This window comes from Muntiacus reevesi, chromosome 4 (assembly GCF_963930625.1).
Source record: "Muntiacus reevesi chromosome 4, mMunRee1.1, whole genome shotgun sequence".
NCBI classification, from domain to species: domain Eukaryota; kingdom Metazoa; phylum Chordata; class Mammalia; order Artiodactyla; family Cervidae; genus Muntiacus; species Muntiacus reevesi.
The window spans coordinates 142,392,945-142,413,342 of record NC_089252.1 but is presented as its reverse complement, the minus strand read 5'-3'; the positions used below and the strand labels follow the sequence as shown (position 1 = coordinate 142,413,342).

The 20,398-nt window shown below is 56.2% G+C and overlaps 2 protein-coding genes across 2 annotated transcripts; both read left to right on the top strand.

The window, feature by feature from the left end:
- The first annotated feature begins 1,533 nt into the window (after positions 1-1,533).
- Positions 1,534-10,157, top strand: HOXC9 (homeobox C9). The gene is made up of 3 exons (XM_065934260.1): positions 1,534-1,636; positions 6,772-7,366; positions 9,089-10,157. The coding sequence occupies exons 2-3, from the start codon at positions 6,829-6,831 to the stop codon at positions 9,331-9,333; spliced, it is 783 nt and encodes a 260-aa protein (XP_065790332.1). The 5' UTR covers positions 1,534-1,636; positions 6,772-6,828; the 3' UTR covers positions 9,334-10,157.
- A 5,523-nt stretch (positions 10,158-15,680) lies between these two features.
- Positions 15,681-19,386, top strand: HOXC8 (homeobox C8). The gene is made up of 2 exons (XM_065934261.1): positions 15,681-16,338; positions 17,729-19,386. Exons 1-2 carry the CDS (start codon positions 15,903-15,905, stop codon positions 18,019-18,021), a joined length of 729 nt encoding a protein of 242 aa, XP_065790333.1. The 5' UTR covers positions 15,681-15,902; the 3' UTR covers positions 18,022-19,386.
- The last annotated feature ends 1,012 nt before the right edge of the window (positions 19,387-20,398 follow it).

Below are 20,398 nucleotides of genomic sequence, written 5' to 3'. Positions count from 1 at the left end.
TTCAGGCTGTCAGAAGCCCAGGGCCAGCTGGAGTGAAGGGAGTCCCAGGCAGGGCGGGGTGCTCAGGAGTGCCTGGCTTTGAGACAGTGTCCCTGATGGGCCGAAATTTACCAATGAACGACTTCTGCGCTTTGGGTCTCTCAGCCCCAATTTCCATTTCAGAGCTGGTGGGCTTATAGGGGGGTGGCCACAGAGCCATGGGTCTGGGTGTCCCTCCCCCCCAATATCCTGGGGAGTGGGGTGCATTCTCACAGGGCCAAGGTGAGGGCCAGTCTGGTGGCCAGTGTCCACCGTGGGGCCCTGGGGCCGTGGATCATGGCTAAGGCGATGGTGATTATTTATTCGCTTCGCTGGAGGGGAGTCTTCAAAAGAAACAGCGTGAAGAGGAGGGAAAAAATTATCTCTCTCGTCTGTGGATATTAAGATGGATTTTTATTTCTTAAAGGACCCTCCCCGCCGAGCGCGCATAAGCGTAAACTTAATATATGCTCTGCAGCCCAACTCCAGAAATCGCAATAAAAGTTAAAACCTCCCCTACTGGTTTTTTTTAATTATGATATGGGAAAGAGGAGCAGAATTTATAGAGCTGAACTCTCCGCGTGTAAGTGTTTAAGACTTGCGGGAGAAGGAGGAAAAGGCAAGAGCTCGCCAAGGAGAGCCTTGGTCTCTGAGATCTCTCGCCGGCTGCGGGAGCTCCGGCTTAGGCGGCGGATCATCTGTGGCCTCCCTGGGACCTCGGCTCCCGGGCACCCTCCGCCCGGCCCACCGCCCTGCCTCGGCTGGCTCGGAGATGCGGCCCTTCTTGAGAACAGGTGAAGGGCAGCGGGGCCGGGGAGAAGGGTCTGCGGGTGGGGGCGTCGGGACACTGGGCTTTGTGTGGGTCCCGTGCAGGGGAGGAGGTGTGCAGCCCCGGGCAGGGCCGCGGCCCGAGGGTGGTCAGCGGGCGCCTTGGCTCGGAAGGGTGTCCGGCCGGGCCCCGAGAGCACGGACAAGGTGGATTGTGTGAGGACTTTGGCCGCAGATGGAGCGGAGCGGGCTCCCAGGCGGAGAGGCCAGCGGCGAGGCGGGCAACCGGATGTTGAGTCTGTAGGAAGGACCTTGAGGTCTGCTTGGTGTTTGGGCTGCCGGGGGGCGGCGGCCCAGAGTGTGGAGCGCGCAGCGCGCGGGGCGCGGCGGCCGGCGTGGGCGAGGCAGCAGGCCTGCACACCTCTGCAGCCGCAGGGCCGGGTCCAGGACGCCTGAACTGAGGCCGACCAATGGTCAGAGCGTGAAAAATAAATACAGTTCAGGGTCTTTCTTTCTTTTCTACATCAGAGGTCCTTTCTTTTTTGTCTCTTTCGGAGATACCTGGATTTGGTCCAGAACAGGTTGCCCGCGGGAGGGCCCCGCGAGCGGCGGCGCGCGAGGGAGGGAGAGAGGGAGGGAGGGCGAGGAAGAGGGAGGGAGGGAAGGAGGGCGGGCAGCGGCGGCTGCGGTGGCCGGGGCTTCCCTCCCCCGGCGGAGGCGGCTGCCCTGCATCTGTGGCCGTGGGGAGCCGAGGAGCAGGTAACGAAGGCGCTTCCCGAGGCGGGATTGGACCAAGCCAGAGGGACCGAGTCTTCCGGGTCTCTGCCGGACGCCCTGGAGGGGAGAGAAGGTAGGGAGATCGGCGCCCGCCCGGCCTGGCACAGAGGCCTGGGGAATGTTGAACCTGTATTTGATTTCAGACTCACACTCATGTTGTGAGTCTGTCTGCCTCCGGAGATGCGGTTTGCCTGTCTGTCTGTCTGTCCGTCTGAGACGTCCTAAACCCTAGGCTGTCCAGCCAAAGGCTGAAAAAAAATCGGGAAAAATTCGTCGGAATGTGCACTTTCATTCATTGAATTCTCAGCGACTCAGTGGGGCTGGTGGCTGGACCCCCAAGTTGGAGGGCGCTTTCCTCCTGCTTTCTGGACGCCAGAACCTCTGGTTCCCTCCGCCATGGGCTGAGTTTCCGGCTCCAGGTTCGCGGGTTGCCCTGAGGTTTGAGGCCAGACAGCTCCTAGTCTGGCAGGGAGGGCGGGGGAAGAGACTAGCGGCTCTGGCTCCTTAATTGTACTTCGGACCGTATTGTCTCTCCTTTCGCCACCTCCGCTTCCTCAGTCTGGGCTCCAAAGTCACTGCAAATTTCCTTGCGACATACATCACACGTACATCACACAAAGATCAGGTAACCAGGCACCTAGGACCACGGGGGGCTCCAGGCGGAGAGCACCCCTAGCTCTGGGGCCGCTCCTCCTCCAGCCACTCCCCAGGCTGGGAAACCAGATCGGGTTGGGGGAGCGGAAATAGCCCCGTTTGCTGCGGGGCGCAGGGCAGGGGGCCGTAGGGAATGCAGGCCGTGGCGTTGAGAGGGCCACGTTCACAGGCCCTGGGGGTTTCACTCCTGCTGGGCTTAGCGGCTGGACTCCTGGTGTGTAGGGATCCCGGATACCCACCTGGGGTGGGGGCAGGACGCTGGTCTCCTCGCGGCGGGCCAGGAGAATTCAGTTTCTGCTTCCAGCGCAGGCCTGAGCTAGGAGGAGTTGTGTGTGTGGGTGTGTTTTTCCCAACAAAGAGGGATCAGGAGAGAAAAGGGGGGAAAGGAGTGGGGAACCGAGGAGGGGGCGGGGAGGAGGAGAGGGCAGCGGAGAGGTGAACTGAGCCCATTTCAGGGGGAGAAGGAAAACGAAAGCAAACGGAGCACGCAGGGCCTCCTCCGCGCAGCCGGGTGCTGCCGAGCCGGGAGCGGGCGCCCTGCCTGCGGCTGCGGGAATGACCCGCTGGGGGACTGGGGAAAGCCTGTTTTAAATATAATCCGAACTTGACGGTGTGGATTGAACCGGAGGGAATTTAAATCACTAAAAGGGAGGTGCAGGGCCAGGGGAGGGGATCAGTCTAACCTGTCTTTCTGTCTGTCTGTCCTGCCCACGGTGGTGCTAGCTTGATTGTGATCCCAGCTGTCCAGGTCTGAGATGATGTAGTCAGGGTGCTCCTCCCCCTGAGGGGGCTCTCCTCTGCCCAGTGCCGTCTTTTGGGGTCAGAAGAGAGCTCTAAGAACCACAGTGAATGCACAGCTGCTAGCTAAAGCTGGAGTCCTCCCATCTCCCAACAGGGACTCCCAGTGGCCTCCAGTCCCTCGGGCTCCCCATCGGTGATGAGGAAAATTGAAGGGAGTGGTGGGGGTGAGAGGGAGTCTGGGAACCTGGCAGGAGATTCAGCAGGCATAACTGAACCTGGGAAGACAAGCCCCTCCTTCTTGGTGCTCCCACATCCTTGGTGCCCTGACACCTCCAGGTCTGGATTTGGGGAGAGCCCTAGGTTCTGCTTCAGAGCCCTGACCTGCCACCCCACCTCCAAATGCAGAGGATGGGGGTACCGTCCACATGTAGTTGTGGAACCCGAGGGACCTCGGCCTGGTGGCCTGGTGAACTCAGGGATTCTCAGCCTCTTCCAGCCCCCCTCCCCCGGGCTGCCTCTCTTAGCAAGGCCCAGGCAAAATGGGGCGTTGGTGGGGAGGGGGCTGTGGGTGAGGCCTGCTTCCAGATCCACAGTTGTGTCTATGCCTGAGTGGGGAGGGCCTGAGTTCTCGCTCTGAAATGAAGGAGACAGCCTCCCCTCAGTTTCACAGGGAATTTGGTGGCAGCAGAGAGCGTGGGCCTGGTGATCCTGGCTGCCCCACTGCTGCTGCCTCTGCTGGGTGGGCAGGCAGGGTGGGCAGGCTGCTCAAGAGTTGAAAAGAAGGTGGTGGCCAAGCTGGGTAGGAGAGAAAGGGGCATCTGTTTACAGCCACTGTGTCTGGGGGGCTTTCCCAAATAGTAGAAGCCCATAGGAGAGGGACTGTGGGGGCAGCTTCCTTCTAGGAAGACTGAGGTAGGGGCAGATGGGCCCTGTCCCCTGGCGAAGACGAAAAGGAGGAGCCGGCGGGCTTGAAACCTCCTTCGTCCTGTCTTCTTTGCTCCTTGATGAGAGCGTGGCTCAGCTCCCAGCTGCCTGGGTAGCTGCCTGGGCCGAGATAGGGTTCTATATCCTGGAGGCCTGGTGTCCCCACCCCAGCAGGTCGCCCGGGAGGGGCAGGAGAGGAGGCCTCTTCCTCCTTTGTGTCCGGACAGAAGTGGCCGCCGCGCCCAGAGCCGGTCCCGCGGCAAAGGCCCGGCCAGCCAGCGGGCTGCACAATGCCACGGCTGCTCGGCCAGCCCGCGCCCTGCCCCGTCCTGCCTGCCTGTCGCCGCCCTTCCTCCGACTCTCTCTGCATGCCTTCCTTTCCCTGCTCTTCCCTCTCTTTTCATCCTGCCTCCCCTCTTTTCTGTCTGTCTTCCCTTTCTTTTATTCTAATCCGTTTTCTTCTTTCCTTCCCTCCTTCCTTCCTCCCTTCCTCTCTGGGGACCTGGCGCCGTGCTTCAGTCTTGCTGTCTCAGGCTGTCTCGGGCTCAGTCTCTCTCAGGCTCTGTCCCCTGACGTCCTCTTGGTCACAGTCTGGCCCCGGGCCCTCTGAACGCTCCGCGGCTCTGCTCAGCATTGCCAGCAGCCACCCAAGAACCAGGCAGGGTCCCTGCCGCCAGGGCTGGGGGGAGGTGCTGATGGCACTGGGGATTTGGAGGAAGCCTAGGCAGGGGGACGGTAACCTCCAGTCTTTTCCTTGAACTAGTGAGGGAGAATTTTTGATTGACAGCTAACCTAACTCCATCAAGGCCAAAGAGATATTCTGTTTCTTGCTGTAATTTGGCTTTTCCAAAACCAGTCCAGTCGGGGGGAGGAGAAGATAATCAGAGATGAGGGTGAAGGGGCTGAGGCCCCGGGTCGCCTCTCCCCAGCCGGGTACTTCTCACGTCCCCCCCATGCGTCGAAATCCCAGCCCCGCTAGACCGAAAAGGAGAGAACCCGAGAAGGGGAGGAGCAGGGACTGGGGTGGGGGCCTGGCAGGCTGGGGTCGGTGCTGCAGGCTGCAGACAGACCCTTCCCCCTCAACTTTCCTCACCCCCCCTTCCCAAACACACACACTACAGTTTCTGGAACACCTCTCTCTAGCCCTTCTCCTCCCTAGAGGAGACAGGTTGACAGAGATGCAGGAAAAAAGCAGCCTCCACCCCCCCCCATCCCTGGTGTTTGGTCCCCTCCTGAGGACAGGAATGGGAAAGAAGAGCAGGCATCTCCAGTCTGAGAAACCTTGTCCTTCCCTGCTGCCTCAGAGCCTGTGTCTTAGCCTCAGCTCCTGCCTGTTTCTCTTGGCGCAAACTGAACTATTCCCTGCTGACCCTGAAATTGCACCCCTTCTTCAAATTCACTCTGCCCTGCCTAGGATGCCTGTGTCTCTGGGGATATCACCTGCTCTTCTCCCCCACCCCCACCAACTTCCCTGCCCCTCTCTTGCACCCACACTGAGAATTTCCTGCTTGCCTTTGCCCACCTTTGCTAAACCACCATGGGACAGTCTGATGGAAAGCAGAGGGCTGGGCAATGAACCCCAAATTCAAGGAGGAGGGTAGCAACCAACTTACTGAGGGGGGGAGGAATCCAAGTTGTGTGATCTTCCTTACCATCACACTGCCCCCTCCAGAATTCCTGTATCTAACTCCAAAGAAATTGCTTTCTCCCATTCCTTCATAGCTTTTTTTCGTTCCAAAAACAGCCTACAATTTTATTTAATGAAAGACACATTTATGAACAATCAAATGATCCTCATAAAAATTTTATTGAAGGACGTAAAAACAAGCTACTTGCCCACGACCGAGGTCGCTCTCTCGCCTTGCCCGCTCTCACCCTGGCTCTCTGCAGACAGAGCCCCGGAGTGACTTCTTTTTTGGGGGGGAGGATAGGATGTCTCAGAGATGGAGTTGGGGGCAAAAGAGGGCGAACAGGAAGACGGGACGGGGACACCACACTGAAGTTGTGTAGATCTCTCCTCTACTTCTTCAGGCTGGCAAAGAAAGATAAAGATACAGACAATAAATTTAAAATAAAGACGGTTGCATATCTGTGCCAAAGGAAAGAGAGGACTTCTGGTGACAGAGGTGTATCAGGTCCCAAGGTCCTACCCCTCCCACCCTTGGGCCACCTTCCCCAAGCTTCCCCTACCCCAGATTTGGGGGGCTGAGTTGGCCAGTGGCAGTAGGACGCTCCCCTTTCCCTCCTTCCCTCCCTCCACCCCAGCTTCCCCAGTCCCCTCCCACTCTCCCTCCCTCGCTGCTGCTGCTCCAGAAAGAAATACATACATACACACTATTTAAAAACGCATTTTTAAAAGCCACGTTCCGAACTGACAATCGCTGATCTCGGCTCGCGCAGAGACTGCGGGAGCGTCGGGACCGACAGAGACGGATTACGTCAAGAAATAGTTCCTCCACCTACCTCGGCCGGCCTCTCCGCCCCTGCGGGGTTCCAGCGCCCAGCTCAGCCCCGAGGGTCCGGGAACCCTGGCTTCGGGGACTGGCATTGGCACCCCATTAAGAAATCCTCCCGGGGGTGGGGGCGGAGGCCATCTGCTTATGGGTGGACACGGGCAGGGGCTTCTGTGCTGAGATGCGAGTTGTCCTGAGGGGGCGGCGGGTCCTTGGGTCCAGAGTTGCGGACCCCCAGGAAAACGCAGGTCGCGGGGATCAGCAGAGAGAAGGGGGTGGGAGAAGAAAAAAAAAAAAAAGCCAGGAAAAAAAGCCCCTGCGCATTGATCCGCGCCGTATTTTTGGGTAAATACGATCACGTGGGGGCCGGGGAGCCAATGAGCTGCGGGGAAAAGGCTGGAAAAATAATTACCTGCCTTGATTGTTCTGTGAGCAGATAAAAAGTACATATACAGTTCATACAATAATCTTATGTATGTAAAACCCTGTTACGATGTCGGCGACGGGGCCCATCAGTAACTATTACGTGGACTCGCTCATCTCTCACGACAATGAAGACCTCCTAGCGTCCAGGTTTCCGGCCACAGGGGCTCACCCCGCCGCCGCCAGACCCAGCGGTTTGGTGCCGGACTGTAGCGATTTTCCGTCCTGTAGCTTCGCGCCCAAGCCGGCAGTGTTCAGCACGTCGTGGGCGCCTGTGCCCTCGCAGTCGTCCGTGGTCTACCACCCGTACGGCCCCCAGCCCCACCTCGGCGCCGACACGCGCTACATGCGGACTTGGCTCGAGCCGCTGTCCGGCGCCGTCTCCTTCCCCAGCTTCCCGGCCGGGGGCCGTCACTACGCCCTCAAGCCGGACGCCTACCCCGGGCGCCGCGCCGACTGCGGCCCGGGCGACGGCCGCAGCTACCCGGACTACATGTACGGCTCGCCCGGGGAGCTGCGCGACCGCGCCCCGCAGACCCTGCCCTCGCCCGAGGCGGACGCCCTCGCCGGCAGCAAGCACAAAGAGGAGAAGGCCGACCTGGACCCCAGTAAGTTGGGAGCAATTTTCCTTTACAACCCGCGCGGGAGGGGAGGGGAGGCCAGGCGGGGGGAGCGGATTACAGCCCCTCGGAGCGGCGCAGGGAGCGCGGGAGAGGGGTGAGGGCGAGGACTCAATAAAAGCGAATTACCTTGGGGAGCTTTCAGGGGCAGGAAGGTCTGAGACGGGGGCCCAGGGAGCCAGGTTGGGAGAAGGCTGAGGGGGGCTCCTCTCCCAGGAGCTGGCTTTGATGAGACCCCCGCCCCCACACCCCCAGCCCAGGCTTTTTGGCTCAGTCACTACTTTCGAAGAAATGCAGACAGGGCCAGGGGATAGGGTGGGGGCGAGGTTCATTTTATGGTTTGGGATGAGATGGGGGAGAGATGAGGAGGACACTGGGGATAGAGAGGAAATAACCCCAAGGAGAAAAGCCACCCTTACCTCCCAGGCAGTGTGGGGGTCCTCACCCCACTAGAGATTCATAAAACAGAAGGTCCATGGGCTTCTCCCCCAGGACCCTGGATGAGAGTCTGAGGGCTTTCCCAGCCTGGGAACTTGGAGGGATCAGGACTTACAGAGTTGAGGGAGAGAAGAGGGGTCCCAGTCTCTTTAAACTTGAGAACCCTCTTCTGAGGGTCTGCAGGAGAGAGGGGTGAGAATGGGGGTCAGGGATGAGGAGTGGGGAGAAGCATCTCCCCAGATTAGAGAATTGCACACACACACGCGCGTGCACACACACACACACACACACACACTCACTCCAATCAGGGAAAGGGGACCCTTCTGAGTATTGCAGAGAAAGACAAGGGTAGTTTTTTTGGGGGGAGGGGGGACAGGTGAGAGCTGCAGGGCCAGAAAGAGGATAGAAGGGGAAACAGCAGGAGGAGGGGTTGCAGCCCCTGGGTGTGAGGAAATGTCTGGGGGAGACCCAGGAGGGGGCTGCAGGATTTCCTGCAGCCCCATCAGGGGCTAGGGCCTAATTATACTCCTCTGAAGGCTTCCCTCCTTGCCCTCAGCTACTCCCATAAACCTGAAATTGGAGGCTTGGCTCCTGCAGAGCCTGTCCTGGGGCTGGCAGGAGGAGGGGGCACTGGAAGCCAAAGAGGGAAGCTAAGATATAGGGGAGCCTGTCCCCAAGACCAGCAGCTCCCTGGGGAGAGGAGAAAGTCTTTTCCCATCCAAGCATCACCCTGAGAATTCGCCTCAGCAGGGTTGAATTCCGAGAGAGCGGAGATGGGGCGCTGGAGAGGGTAGTGAGGGGCTTGGGGACTCTCAGGGTCAGGAAACAGAACTGCTGAAATTTCAGGACTTGGTCGTGGGCTGGGAGGGTGGGAGGGGGCAGAGGAGGAGGGAAGTGGGGAGGAGAGAGACCTCGCTATAAAAATAAAAAACAAGAGAGAGAAGCGTTTATGGGCCTATGAAACGGTTGGGAATTTGGACTTTTTATGAGGATATTCTCGAATTACTACTCTTGAAGCTGAGGAGGACCAGACTGTAGAGGCTTTGATAGCTTCGATTTCCTAGAGTTTTAGGTGCTGGAAACCAAGGAGGGGAAAGATAGGGAGGGGGGAGATGGCAAAAGCAGTAAGGGGGGAATTCCTAAAGCAAAACGTGTCCAAATTCAGGTTCAATTATTGGGTTTGGGGAGCCTGGCTGAGCCTGGGGATGGGGTGGCAGGGGTCCTGGGCTGGAAAGGGGCTCCACTGACCCCTGCCTGTGTTTGGCCCCCCAGGCAACCCCGTGGCCAACTGGATTCACGCCCGTTCCACGAGGAAGAAGCGCTGCCCCTACACCAAGTACCAGACGCTGGAACTGGAGAAGGAGTTTCTCTTCAATATGTATTTAACCAGGGACCGTCGGTACGAGGTGGCCCGGGTTCTCAACCTCACCGAGCGGCAGGTCAAAATCTGGTTTCAGAATCGGAGGATGAAGATGAAAAAGATGAATAAAGAGAAAACCGACAAGGAGCAATCCTAAACCCTGCCCCAGCCTGCTGCCTCGCACAGCCAAGGGAAAAACAAAACAAAAACCCCACAAAATACCCCAGCCCAGGCGGGAGACAGCACTGAAAGGAAAAAGGAAAGAGCAAGATAGAGAAAAGCCAGTCGGCTTAAAAAGGAAAAAAAAAAAAGGGAAGGGGAAAAGGAAAACTCTTGCGATTTGGGAGGGTTCAGTGTTGAGAAATTGGTGTTTTAGAGTTAGTTCTACCCAGCGAGGAGGAGGAGGAGGCGGGGAGAGAAACCTCGTTCTCTTCTCCCAGCGCAACTGAAATAAATGACACACACAAATGTGATTTTTTTTCTCCTTTCTTCAGAGAAGCCAGTACTTGAATCGCTATATTTCTATTTTTTTTTCATGTATTGTATTTGGTCCGGGCCATCGTTCCCCAGGCCTGGGGTGCTCTGTGTGCAGATTTTGTACAAAAACACACACACGCGCACACACACAACATACACAAGTGTGCTTCCCAGCCCAGGAGATAAAAGGCGAAGGCCGGGGACCATGCCGCAAGCTGGGTCCAGCAGCGCAGGCCGGCGCCTCTGGCATGTACATAGCAGTGTCTCTTCTCATCCTCAGAGTCGGTCCTGTAACGTGCTTCTGTTTGTTATGGTAGAACAGCTCTGTGTTAATATATCGAAGTCACTTAAAAAACCAGAAACCCAACTGCATCCAGTTCTCATTATTTCTCCTCCTTGTCGCTCCCAGGCTTCTGACGTGGAGGAGGCAAGTGCTTAGATCCTTCAGGGGAGGTGGGAGCCAGGCAAGGGGCTCCCTCTACTTCAGAAGGGCAAGTGCCCGCCACTTCTCTCCAGGCAGGGTGTGATGGGGCTAAGAGGCTCCCGAGTGCGGTGGAGGCTGCTGAGACCCGGGTGCAGCTTTTGCCTGCCCTGGCTGGCTGCCTGTGAGTCTCCTGGTAGCTCGATGGAGTCCCTGGGGGTGGGGGTACGGCATGAATGGTTTTCCTTGGCTGTAATTAATTGTAATAATTTATGAGTACACGAGATCGGAGAGAAGAGATAGGTAAAGATGAAGGTTGCGTGCTGGGTGCAGGCTGGGGCTGGATTCTTGCCTGGCTGCATCGATGCTTTGAGGGGTGTCTTGGTGGGGGGGAAGCTGCTAAAGAGGGTGTGTGGTGAAGGATGAAGAGGAAGGCCCTGCAGGCCTCAGGGAACTGGACAGGCACTGGGCATTGAGAGTGAAAGAAGATGCAGAGAGAGAGCAGGGAGAGAGTCAAGAGGGAAGAAAGAAAAGGAAGGAAAGGAGGGAGAGAGAAGAAAGATGGCAAAACCAATGCAATCAAGATTAGATTTAGTTTCTATTTCTCAGTGTATTCTCAGTTCCTCTCTCCATCTCCTAGTTTTCTCTAGTCTATTCAACCTCTCTCTCTCTGGTGCTTAATTTGAATGTTGATCTGGGGGTGAAGTTTGAATGTTGATCTGGGGGTGACAGTGGTTATGCTGAGCAATTGCAGTATTTCTAGGAGATCCCGAGGCTAGGGCCAAAGGAAGCTGGCCAGGGGCTAGCCAGAAGTGGGGTGTTCTCTGGTGGCTGTGGGACCCCAGGGGCAAAGATTAGGGGATATGTGTGTGTAACAACAGCCCAGTGGGGATGGTCGACTGCCTAGCACCCCGAGGGAGCGCCTTCCCCAAAACCAGCAGTTTTCATCTACTAATCAGAAGCAGACTCAAGCTGCCGGGTATGCTTCGGCCCAGCGCCCCCTTTCTCGGAAATCCCCCAATCTGGAAACTATTAAACTCAGACTGCTTGAAATATAGCTCTTTAATATCTCAGGCTGCCCATTCTGGCGAGGGTGCAGGGTGTTGCTCTGAATACTTGGGGAATACCACCGTAAAAGAAAATAATAGGGGACCCCAATTCCTAAGCAGCTCCCCCCATGGCATCACCTTACAGGATTGGTGAGGCACTTGTAGGGACCAGCCCCTTCCCATCATTTGAATCTCCTACCCGCTCCTCCTATTAAATAGTCCAGTTTCAGGGGCTGGAGGAAGGTGGGAAGAGGTGAACGTTTTCTTTTTGATAATATTTTGAGGGAGACAATCAGAAGTCGCGGTTTGGTTTTCCCAGTCGCTGAAGCACCCCTCCTCTTTCCCGCTTAAAAGACCTCCCAATTCCAGAAGCGATTGTTTTCTTGGTCCTTTTGAAAGGTGCTTTGCCTGTAGTTTTCTGGCTACCTCGCTCCTCCTCTGGGACCCCAGCCTCAGTTGCGCCCCGCGCGGAGGACAAGGCACCCACCCATCTCCCTCGGTCCTGACCGCGGGGACTCAAGCTTCTCTCCCGGCCCGAGCTCGGCGGTGTTTCCGGGCCTCCACCCCGCCCCTGCTCCAAGGCCCTGTCGCCTCCCCTCGTCCGTTCGTCAGCGCGGCCTGCTTCCTGCGGCCCGCCCGAGCCGGCCTGGCTCTGGGCAGGAAGGAGGGCCCTGACCAGAGCGTGGGATCCAGAGCAGGCCCACGCGGTCCAGCCCACGGTTCAGTACCAGCTCAGCCTCCAGCCTGCAGGTCAGGATTGGATTCGATTTTTATTTATTGTCATTTGTGAACTCAAACCACAACAACACGACACAATCTGGGGAAAGAAACGAAAGCTGGGGACGAAAGAGGGGCTTGCAAACGCCCCCCTGCCCTAATCCTCCCCTCCCACCTCTCCTCTTCTCCTTTGTCAGAATCACAAAACCCTAAAAGTTGTTCCACTTGGGAAGGCAGAGGGTAGGTACATTTCCGAGGCCCCGAAATGCCACTTTTATGGCGCTGTTTGTCTCCCTGCGCTGGATTCTGAATGGGGCCGAACAAAACAGCAGCGCGGAGCTGGCTAGACGTCTGGGCTTAATTGTTTTATGGTTTAAATAAGGTGGACACTCTTTCCTTTGAAATCGGATTATAGGAATGTTTTGTCTATGGCCCACGGAGAACAGGACCTCACTGGCTGGGAGGGAGAGGTGGAGAGAGAGCGCGCGTGAGAGAGGGATGGGCCACAAACCAGGGGGCAAAGACCCGGGAGAAGCCAGAGTCCCACCCCAACGTCCTGCAGGCGGCGGCGGAATAGGCGGTACGGAGCCGGCGGCAGGGTAAGAGGAGCGAGGATTTTAGGGTGCGCGCCACGGGAAGGCGGTTGCGGGAGCTTCGGTGCGTGCGTCTGCGTGCGCGGTGTTCCGAGGCCAGAAATGCGCCTGGTTGCGGAGAAAATCGCGGCAGTTCCTTTTGCACAGTGTCTCTTAATGCGGGAAGGGAGGGTGACAAAAAGAGAAAATAGTATAAAACCTTGGACAAGGTTTATTTCGAGGATTTAGAAAACAAAAGAACAGCGCTCCTGGGGAGGGGGGGAATCCCTTCCGGGAACCCCTGTCGGGCGCATTCATTTGGTAACTCCTTCCCCCCACCTCCCACCTTTGGGTCAAGCCTGAGGACCTGCTTGCTCTTAGCTGCTGGCTTTTCCCCGGCCGAACTGCATTGGAGCAAGTGGACGCGAGGTGGCGCTGTTGCTCAATGTTAGAGGCGGCGGCGGTGCCCCCAGCCGGCCTGGCCGCACTGACATTTGAGGCCCGGCCCCGAGGAGCAGCGACTAGAAGGCCGGCCGCCCCGGCCCAGCCCGGCCCCTCTGGCTCTGAGCAAATCAATCCTCTCACCTGCGAGGTGTAAATAAATCGCGAGTGGCGGCAGGAGACGGGCCCTCGCTCTGCCAGCAGACTCGGGAGGCTCAGAAGGGCGGGCGTTGAAAATAATCGCTTTGCGGAGGAGATAAGCACGAAGCGGGCAGCGCGTAATTAACACGAAAAGGCAGAATGACCCGGACAAACGAACATAAATCCACGATACCTAGGAGGGCGGTGCAGGCCTCGGGGCGAGGGACGGAGACGCCCCAGCAAGGATGACTGCTTGCGGTTCCTTTATTTCCAGGCTCCAGGAGCGAAATCAACCAGATACATGTCAAAAACAAACAAACAATCCAATGAACTAAAGAGAGAAAAGGCGAGGGACCCTCGAAAGGGGAAATCAAGTCCAGCCGGGGGTTTGGGGACTGGTGGGCTCTCAAAGCCGGCGGTGCAGGCAGCAGCGCACTCTGGACAGTTGCATTCCAAGACACAAAGGCCCGGAAGGATAGCTCTGTGGCAGGGTTTTCGCTGGCCCATAAAATGTTGAGATATCCCCCCACCCCCTAAAAGATAAGGCTCAGGCCCCAGAGCGGATACGGCCTGTTCAGCCTCTGCTTTCCAGAAGGGAAAGGGGAAAAGTATTTATGACAGTCCCTAGTGACCTAGAAGCTGGGAGTCCAGAGTCTGTCAGCTTAGTACCCGCAGAGCAGGCTCAGAGAAGGCAGAGCCTGAACCAAGGCTGCAGCGTGCTCTGGTAGTGGAGGAAATCTCTGTCATGTCCCCCACTGCCCTGGACCCTGCAGTCTTGGCACGGCCCTCTGACCCTCCCCTCGTGCGGCTCCAGGGTCAGAGCTATGGGTGTGGTGTCTCAGAGTTGGAGCAGTCCCCACCTTACTCAGATGGGGGTGGATTCTTCCAAATTCAGGGTATCCTGATCTCTTGCTGGGGCCCCAGTGGTTCTCCTTTGGGAATGTGGCTGAGAGTGACTGTTTCCCCAGCAATTATTTAGATACAAAATGGGGAGACTCATTCTCTCTGCATCGTCCTCCCCTGCGCTTTCATTTCTTCCTTCATCCCTAGAGCTGGGCTCCGGATGGATAGCGAAGAAAAAGATCTGATTTTCTAACTGCCTCCTTCCTCATCCAACCCTGAAACCCCAGGATGTGGAAGGAAAATAGGTAGCAATTTTTTTTATGATGCAAAGAGCGAAAGATGCATGTGTGTTTATCAGGTCTTATTTTCATATATGCCTGGGTGTGCACAACTGTGCACAGCCTCTGTGAAGTGTCAGGGGTGCTTTCTGATAGTCGAGTGGGTGTGCATTTGATGTTGTTTGTGGTGGAAGGGAGCACATACAGTATGTGTGGATCCTGAGTATGGCCCCGCATTGCCCTCACATACTGTGGAGGGGGAGGACCAGAAAAATCATTCTTCTTCTTCATTCACCTGCACAGAGCACACGTGTCCACAGCTCTCTTTCTCCCCTTTCTCTCTGTGTTCAGCCCATGTAACTATACATGTTTATGACCAGAGAAGGGTGCTGATGGGTCTTTTATCCATTAGCATTAACTTGAATTTACGCAGTCTTGGGGATGGGGGAAACCCCCCAGAGAAGTGTGGGTAAATATTTAAAGAGTGTCTGTTGACAGTTCCCATCCACATCCTGGCCTGGGCAGCCTGCCTGGGGAAGTTGGGGTGGGGGAGATGCAGTGAAGCCAGGAGGCCCCTCCAGGCCAAACTGGCATTTCCTATGGGGTTAGGGTATGTGGGGACAAGTAAGAGGCCTGCTTTAGACTCCTCCAACCCAGATACAAGGGGTCTCCTAAGAAGCAACCTCCTGGATCAGCCCAGCCAGAAGCCAGAGAACCACAGCTGCCCTCTTCTTCTGTTCCTACCAGCGGCTTTGCTCTCAGAGCCTCCAGCAAGCTCGTGGCCGTGGCCCAGGCTTCCTGCCTGAGGCATGAGCTGGTGTCTGAAGGGGCAATGCAGCCCTGACTGGGTATGTGGACTGCCCTCCCCTCTGGCCCTCTCCACTACCCACAGCCAGCTGACAAGGGATCTTAAGAATCTAGGGGGGACAGGACAGCTGGATAGGGGCAAGAGGGATCTGATGGCTGAAGCATCTGGGGATAAGATGTGCTTTTCCTCCTCAAAGTCCCCAGACTTAAGGACCCCCTGGGGAGCCCATCTTTGGTTGTTAGGGGACTGCTCTCTTGTTGGCATTCAGCCCCCTCGGGGGTCTTATACCTGTTGAGGTAACCTGAGTTGACCTGCTGGCTCAGGTACCTCTCTCTCTGAGAGGAAGGATAAGAGAAGGGAGGAGAGGCACCTTCAAATCTGAATGCGCACCTTGGAAAAGCTGGCCCTAGCCATTAGCTGGGGCTGGCTCACCACCACCCCCCACATACCACACCCCCATCCCTCCCCCTTCCTCCCCTCCCCTTCTTCCAGGTCCCCCCAGCCCTGAACCCCTCTACCCCCCGCCCGCCATCCCTCCCTTCCTTCTCTCTCTCTCTCTCTCTCTCTCTCTCTCTCTCCCTCTCTCTCTCTCCCTCTCGCCTGTCTTCATGTCGTGGATTGATGAACGCGAATCGCGTGTAAGCGCCGCCACCGCCGGGAGTCTGAGGAATTCGCCTGGGCTGTTAAAGGAAAGAGCTAAGTGCGGGAGCGCGAGCTCTACCTACCGACAGTGAAGAGAGCCGCCGCCGCCGCCGCCGCCGCCGCCCGCTTGCCCGCCGCCGCCCGCGCCCAGCCCGGGAGCTGCGCCGCCCCGCCGGCCGCCGGCACCCAGGCGCCCCCCACCTGCCCAGCCCGGCCCGCCGCCCCGGGGAGCCGGCCGGCCTGGGGATCGCTCCCGGGGGGAGGGCAGTTTCGGGGGTCCCGGGCGGGGGAGTCGGGAGCCAGAGGGGAGGGGGCGGCGGGTTTTCATGTGCCCAGCATGAGCTCCTACTTCGTCAACCCCCTGTTCTCCAAGTACAAAGGCGGCGAGTCCCTGGAGCCGGCCTATTACGACTGCCGCTTCCCGCAGAGCGTGGGCCGGAGCCATGCGCTGGTGTACGGGCCCGGCGGCTCGGCGCCCGGCTTCCAGCACGCCTCGCACCACGTCCAAGACTTCTTCCACCACGGCACCTCGGGCATCTCCAACTCGGGCTACCAGCAGAACCCGTGCTCGCTGAGCTGCCACGGAGACGCCTCCAAATTCTATGGCTACGAGGCGCTCCCCAGACAGTCCCTTTATGGGGCTCAGCAAGAGGCGAGCGTGGTGCAATATCCCGACTGTAAATCCTCCGCCAACACTAACAGTAGCGAAGGACAAGGCCACTTAAATCAAAACTCGTCTCCCAGCCTCATGTTTCCATGGATGAGACCCCACGGTGAGAAGCCTTTTCTCTTTCCCCCTTGGTCTCCCGCGCTCCGGGGTCTTCCCCCCCTCCCTCGCCTCCTTTTTGTCTGCCCTCGCTTTCCCTCCGGGCTTGGGGCTCTCTCCGGCCCCACCCCCGGGCCTGAGTGGGTTTCTGGAGGTTGGGAGGTTCAGCTGGGGGTGGGGCACCGGGCTTGTCTGGGAGATTTGGGGGATTGGGGTAAAAGTGGGGGAAAAGGTGGTATCTGGGTGCAAAGGGTTAAAAAACGTTTTCTCCACCTCTGTCAGTCAGTCTGTCTGTCTTTCTCTCTCTCTCCTCCTCTTTCTCTGTCTCTTTCTCTCACCATCTCTAGTCAAAGTTGGGGAGGTGGCTGGGAAGGAGCGGGGGACCCTGAGGTTATCAGCCTTTGGAGCAAGCCAGTTTCTCCATAAGGCAGAGAGCCCCAGACCAGGACAGTGGCCAGGCTGTCTTGGGATGAAGACCCCTGCTTCCCTCCCCTGGCTGGGTCAGGGGGTGGCAGGACCCCAAGAACAGGTGATCTGCTTCTCTGGGGTACCCACCACCTCCTCTCAGAGAACTAGCCTTAGGGCCACTACCCCAACTTTGCTCTACTTCCTTCAGTTGGAGAGAAGAGAGGGAGTCAGAGAGGAGGGGGGAAAAAGAAAGAGTCCTGAAAAGGAGGGAGGCCATGTAGATTAGAGGGCTCTGAGGTCCAGAAGACCCTTGCCAAGCTACCCCCCATCAAAGGCTTGTGGGGTCTTCCTGAGACCCTTAGGGCAGCTCAGGTCATGAGCCCCTCCAAGGGTGGCCCCTCAATCGCCCAATTTCGAAGTAAAAGGGGAAGCTAGAAAGCGACAAGTTCCAGCGAGGATGGCCCGTGATTTATTTGCTGATCTCCAGTTAGCAATCAGGCCAAGCAGTGATACATTCCAGGAGATCAATTATTTTTCCTCCTTGCAAGGCATGAGGCAGAGAGATCCGAAGAGGGGCAGTGAGCAGAGCCCCACTTCTGCACCCCCAGCCCTTTTGCCTTCCTTTTGGAAACAGACTGTGTCCCCAGCCCTGCTCACCCAATGCCCCTCTGCACTTGTAAACAAGGCTGCAAGGGCCAGTTTCCTGGAGCTGCAGGCCTGGGGGCACTCTGCAGCGCTCGCTTGGCCTCTTCCAGCCCCCACTTTCCAGACAGATCCTAGTCCCTGCCCCCACCCCCACCCTACCTCCCAAGGTGAAGCTAAACCAAAACAAACCCCCCAAACTTTCCTGCCCCTGCCTGCTCTGCCTTTTCCGCGGGAGGGAGGAGAACTGGGGAAACCAGAGGGGGGGATTTCAGGGGAGGAAGACTGACAGGGGAAAGCCAAGCCCCTACCCAAACATAACCAGACTGGGCTTCTGTTCTGTCCAGCTCCGGGGCGGCGCAGCGGAAGGCAAACTTACAGCCGGTATCAGACCTTGGAACTAGAAAAGGAGTTTCTCTTTAATCCTTATTTGACACGAAAGCGTCGGATTGAAGTCTCTCATGCCCTGGGACTGACCGAGAGACAAGTGAAGATCTGGTTCCAGAACCGAAGGATGAAGTGGAAAAAGGAGAACAACAAGGATAAACTGCCCGGAGCCCGAGATGAGGAGAAGGTGGAGGAGGAAGGAAACGAGGAAGAGGAGAAAGAAGAGGAGGAAAAGGAAGAAAACAAGGACTGAGCAAAAAAGAGAGACATCCCCCCCCTCCTTTAGCAACTCCCTTGAAGTTTCATTTTATGGTAGCAGATAAATTGAGAAGTTTACGACTGTCATTTGCTTTTATAGAGAATAGAATGACACTCACAACTCTAACTACCTGTCAGATACTTGCAGCTCTGGTTTTATTACCTTTGGACTTCCCCCCATCTTTATTTGTTTGGGGGCTGGAGGGGGGAGACTGAGACACAGCGAAAAGTTCCGAGTCTCTGTCTCAGTCGTTGCCCCAACACACACACTTCTCCCTACCCCCACCCTTCCTAGTCTTGCCTGGATTTTAAGGTCTGAGACCTGGCCCCCTTTCCCCTTCTCCCGGCCCCTTCTTGCCACACCGCCACCTCCCTGCTTCTCTGGTATTTATTTTAGAGGGGAGCCCCCTCAAAATGCGGAAGAAGACTCATGGCTTTGTTTTCATGCTAGGATTAGAGTCTTAGATTGAGTTTTTTTCCCCAAAGGAAAGAAAAAGTGAAGGAAGGAAGGGAGAGAAAGGAAAGATGTTCAAAGACATTTAAAAAATGATGGCAAGGAATATCCCCTCTCCCTCCCTGGGGGTCCCCACTTAGACCCCCTTGACTTTCTCTAGGAACCTGATGGAAACCTGAAGGAGACGGGGTCTCCCCTTCCTCCCTCCCTTTTCACGGGGTAGAAAGACGCCTGCAGTTGCCGCTCAGATCCTACCTAGCCATCTCATGGTCACTCGGGCCCATGCCTTCCTCCCCTTCAGCTGTCTAATTCCTGTTGTTGGGCCCAGCTGCCTCTGAGCTGCACTGGTATAAGCGCTCAGAAATCGCCATAATCATGAAAATAATAATAATACTGATAATAATCATAGTAAATCTTTAACATACTACCTAAAGGGAACCTGCAATAATCTTGAAAAAATAAAAAAGAGAAATTTTAAAAAATCCTAATACAGAAGAAAAAAAGAGAAAAAATTTAAAATAAAAAAAAAAGAAAGAAACCTCCAACGTATTTTATCACTACCTATAGGAAGAAGTCCTGCTTTGAGAGTATTTGTAATGCGGTTTTGTTGTCGTTTGTTGCTGCTTATTTCACTAAGAAAAACCCAACAACTGAGACTGCCTAGCCCGCCGGTCCTGTGCGCTTTTATTGTGCTTCTAACCCCAGTAGAGTAGAACTAAATTGCACTGAATGTATAGTTAACTGTCTTGAATTCTCTGTTTATGCAATGTGCTCGAAAGAAAAACAACGTTAAAAATATATCTATAATAATAATTTTTGGTCATTCGTCTTTATGTCCAGCTATGAATGTAGATTTTGTGTCCCGGCAGCAGCTCTGTTTCTGGTCCAAGTACTTTGTATTGTATACGTGAGTCATAATTAAAAAAATGGAGAAAAAATATTTGAAGCTGCAATGACTGACTCGATTTTTCCCCATCGTACCCCTGTTTTCTACCCCTCCCCTCCTTACCCTTTTGCAATATTCTACTAAAGGTTTCCTCCACTGATCTGACTTGGGTTTGGGGAGCACTCACATGGAGAGAAGTGGAGGACCTGAGAGGGCTGGCTGGGCTGGGAGGGCAGGTGAAAGTGGGGAGGTGAGCAGGAGGAGGAGGAAGAAGAGCAGAATGCCCTTGGGAGAACTTTGGCTCCAAACAAAGTGGGTTGGTAGATGCCAGGGTCCCAATGGGAAGAAAGCATCTTCTCCTCCACTCGTCCATCTTCTTCCTTCTGGCCCTGGGCTGAGCCCAGATCAAAAATCTCCCCCCCCCCCCAATGCCCCTCCAGCAACTAGGCCTTTTTCAACCAGGGGCTGGGGCTAAGGATGAGGCAATGTGATCTCATATGCCTCTCATGGTCAACCCTTAGTACTCAGCACCCAGCACTAGAAAGCAAACAGGGTGGGAAGGATGTGAGGCTCAAGGCAGTCTAGAGCACTTGGGTGGAAGAAGCCTGAGAGTGGGGGATAAGGGAGCTTAAGCCTAGGGGAGAGGAGAGAAGGGAAAGGTGGAGGGACTGATAAGGCAAGCAGCCCGAGTCCACAGTCTGAAATTCAAATTCAGCCAGCACAGAGCCATCACTGTCACCCAGCCTGCTTGCACTTACTCCAGCCTCTGTTCTGGCTGTTTCAAGCCCTCTCAGCTTCACCTTGGCAATTGGGCAGTCTGCCCTGCCCTTATAATTTAGGTCATTGGCTTGGGTGGGGGTGGGCCCGCTGAGTGGACAGTCCCTCACTCCAGCCACTGCCAGGTAAGGACAGTCTTCATTGGACTCCCCACTCCCCAAAATAAAGGGTTGAAGGCTAAGGGACTCAGGGGGCAAGAGGTCTTTGGGTCCTCCCTGGAGAGTCCTAGACAGAGAAATCTGTTTATGCCAGTAA

Coding starts and splice junctions, on each gene's coding strand:
- HOXC9 (XM_065934260.1), top strand. CDS start 6,829: ATGTCGGCGACGGGGCCCATCAGTAACTATTACGTGGACTCGCTCATC. Junction 7,367..9,088: donor GAAGGCCGACCTGGACCCCA/GTAAGTTGGGAG, acceptor TTGGCCCCCCAG/GCAACCCCGTGGCCAACTGG.
- HOXC8 (XM_065934261.1), top strand. CDS start 15,903: ATGAGCTCCTACTTCGTCAACCCCCTGTTCTCCAAGTACAAAGGCGGC. Junction 16,339..17,728: donor TCCATGGATGAGACCCCACG/GTGAGAAGCCTT, acceptor TGTTCTGTCCAG/CTCCGGGGCGGCGCAGCGGA.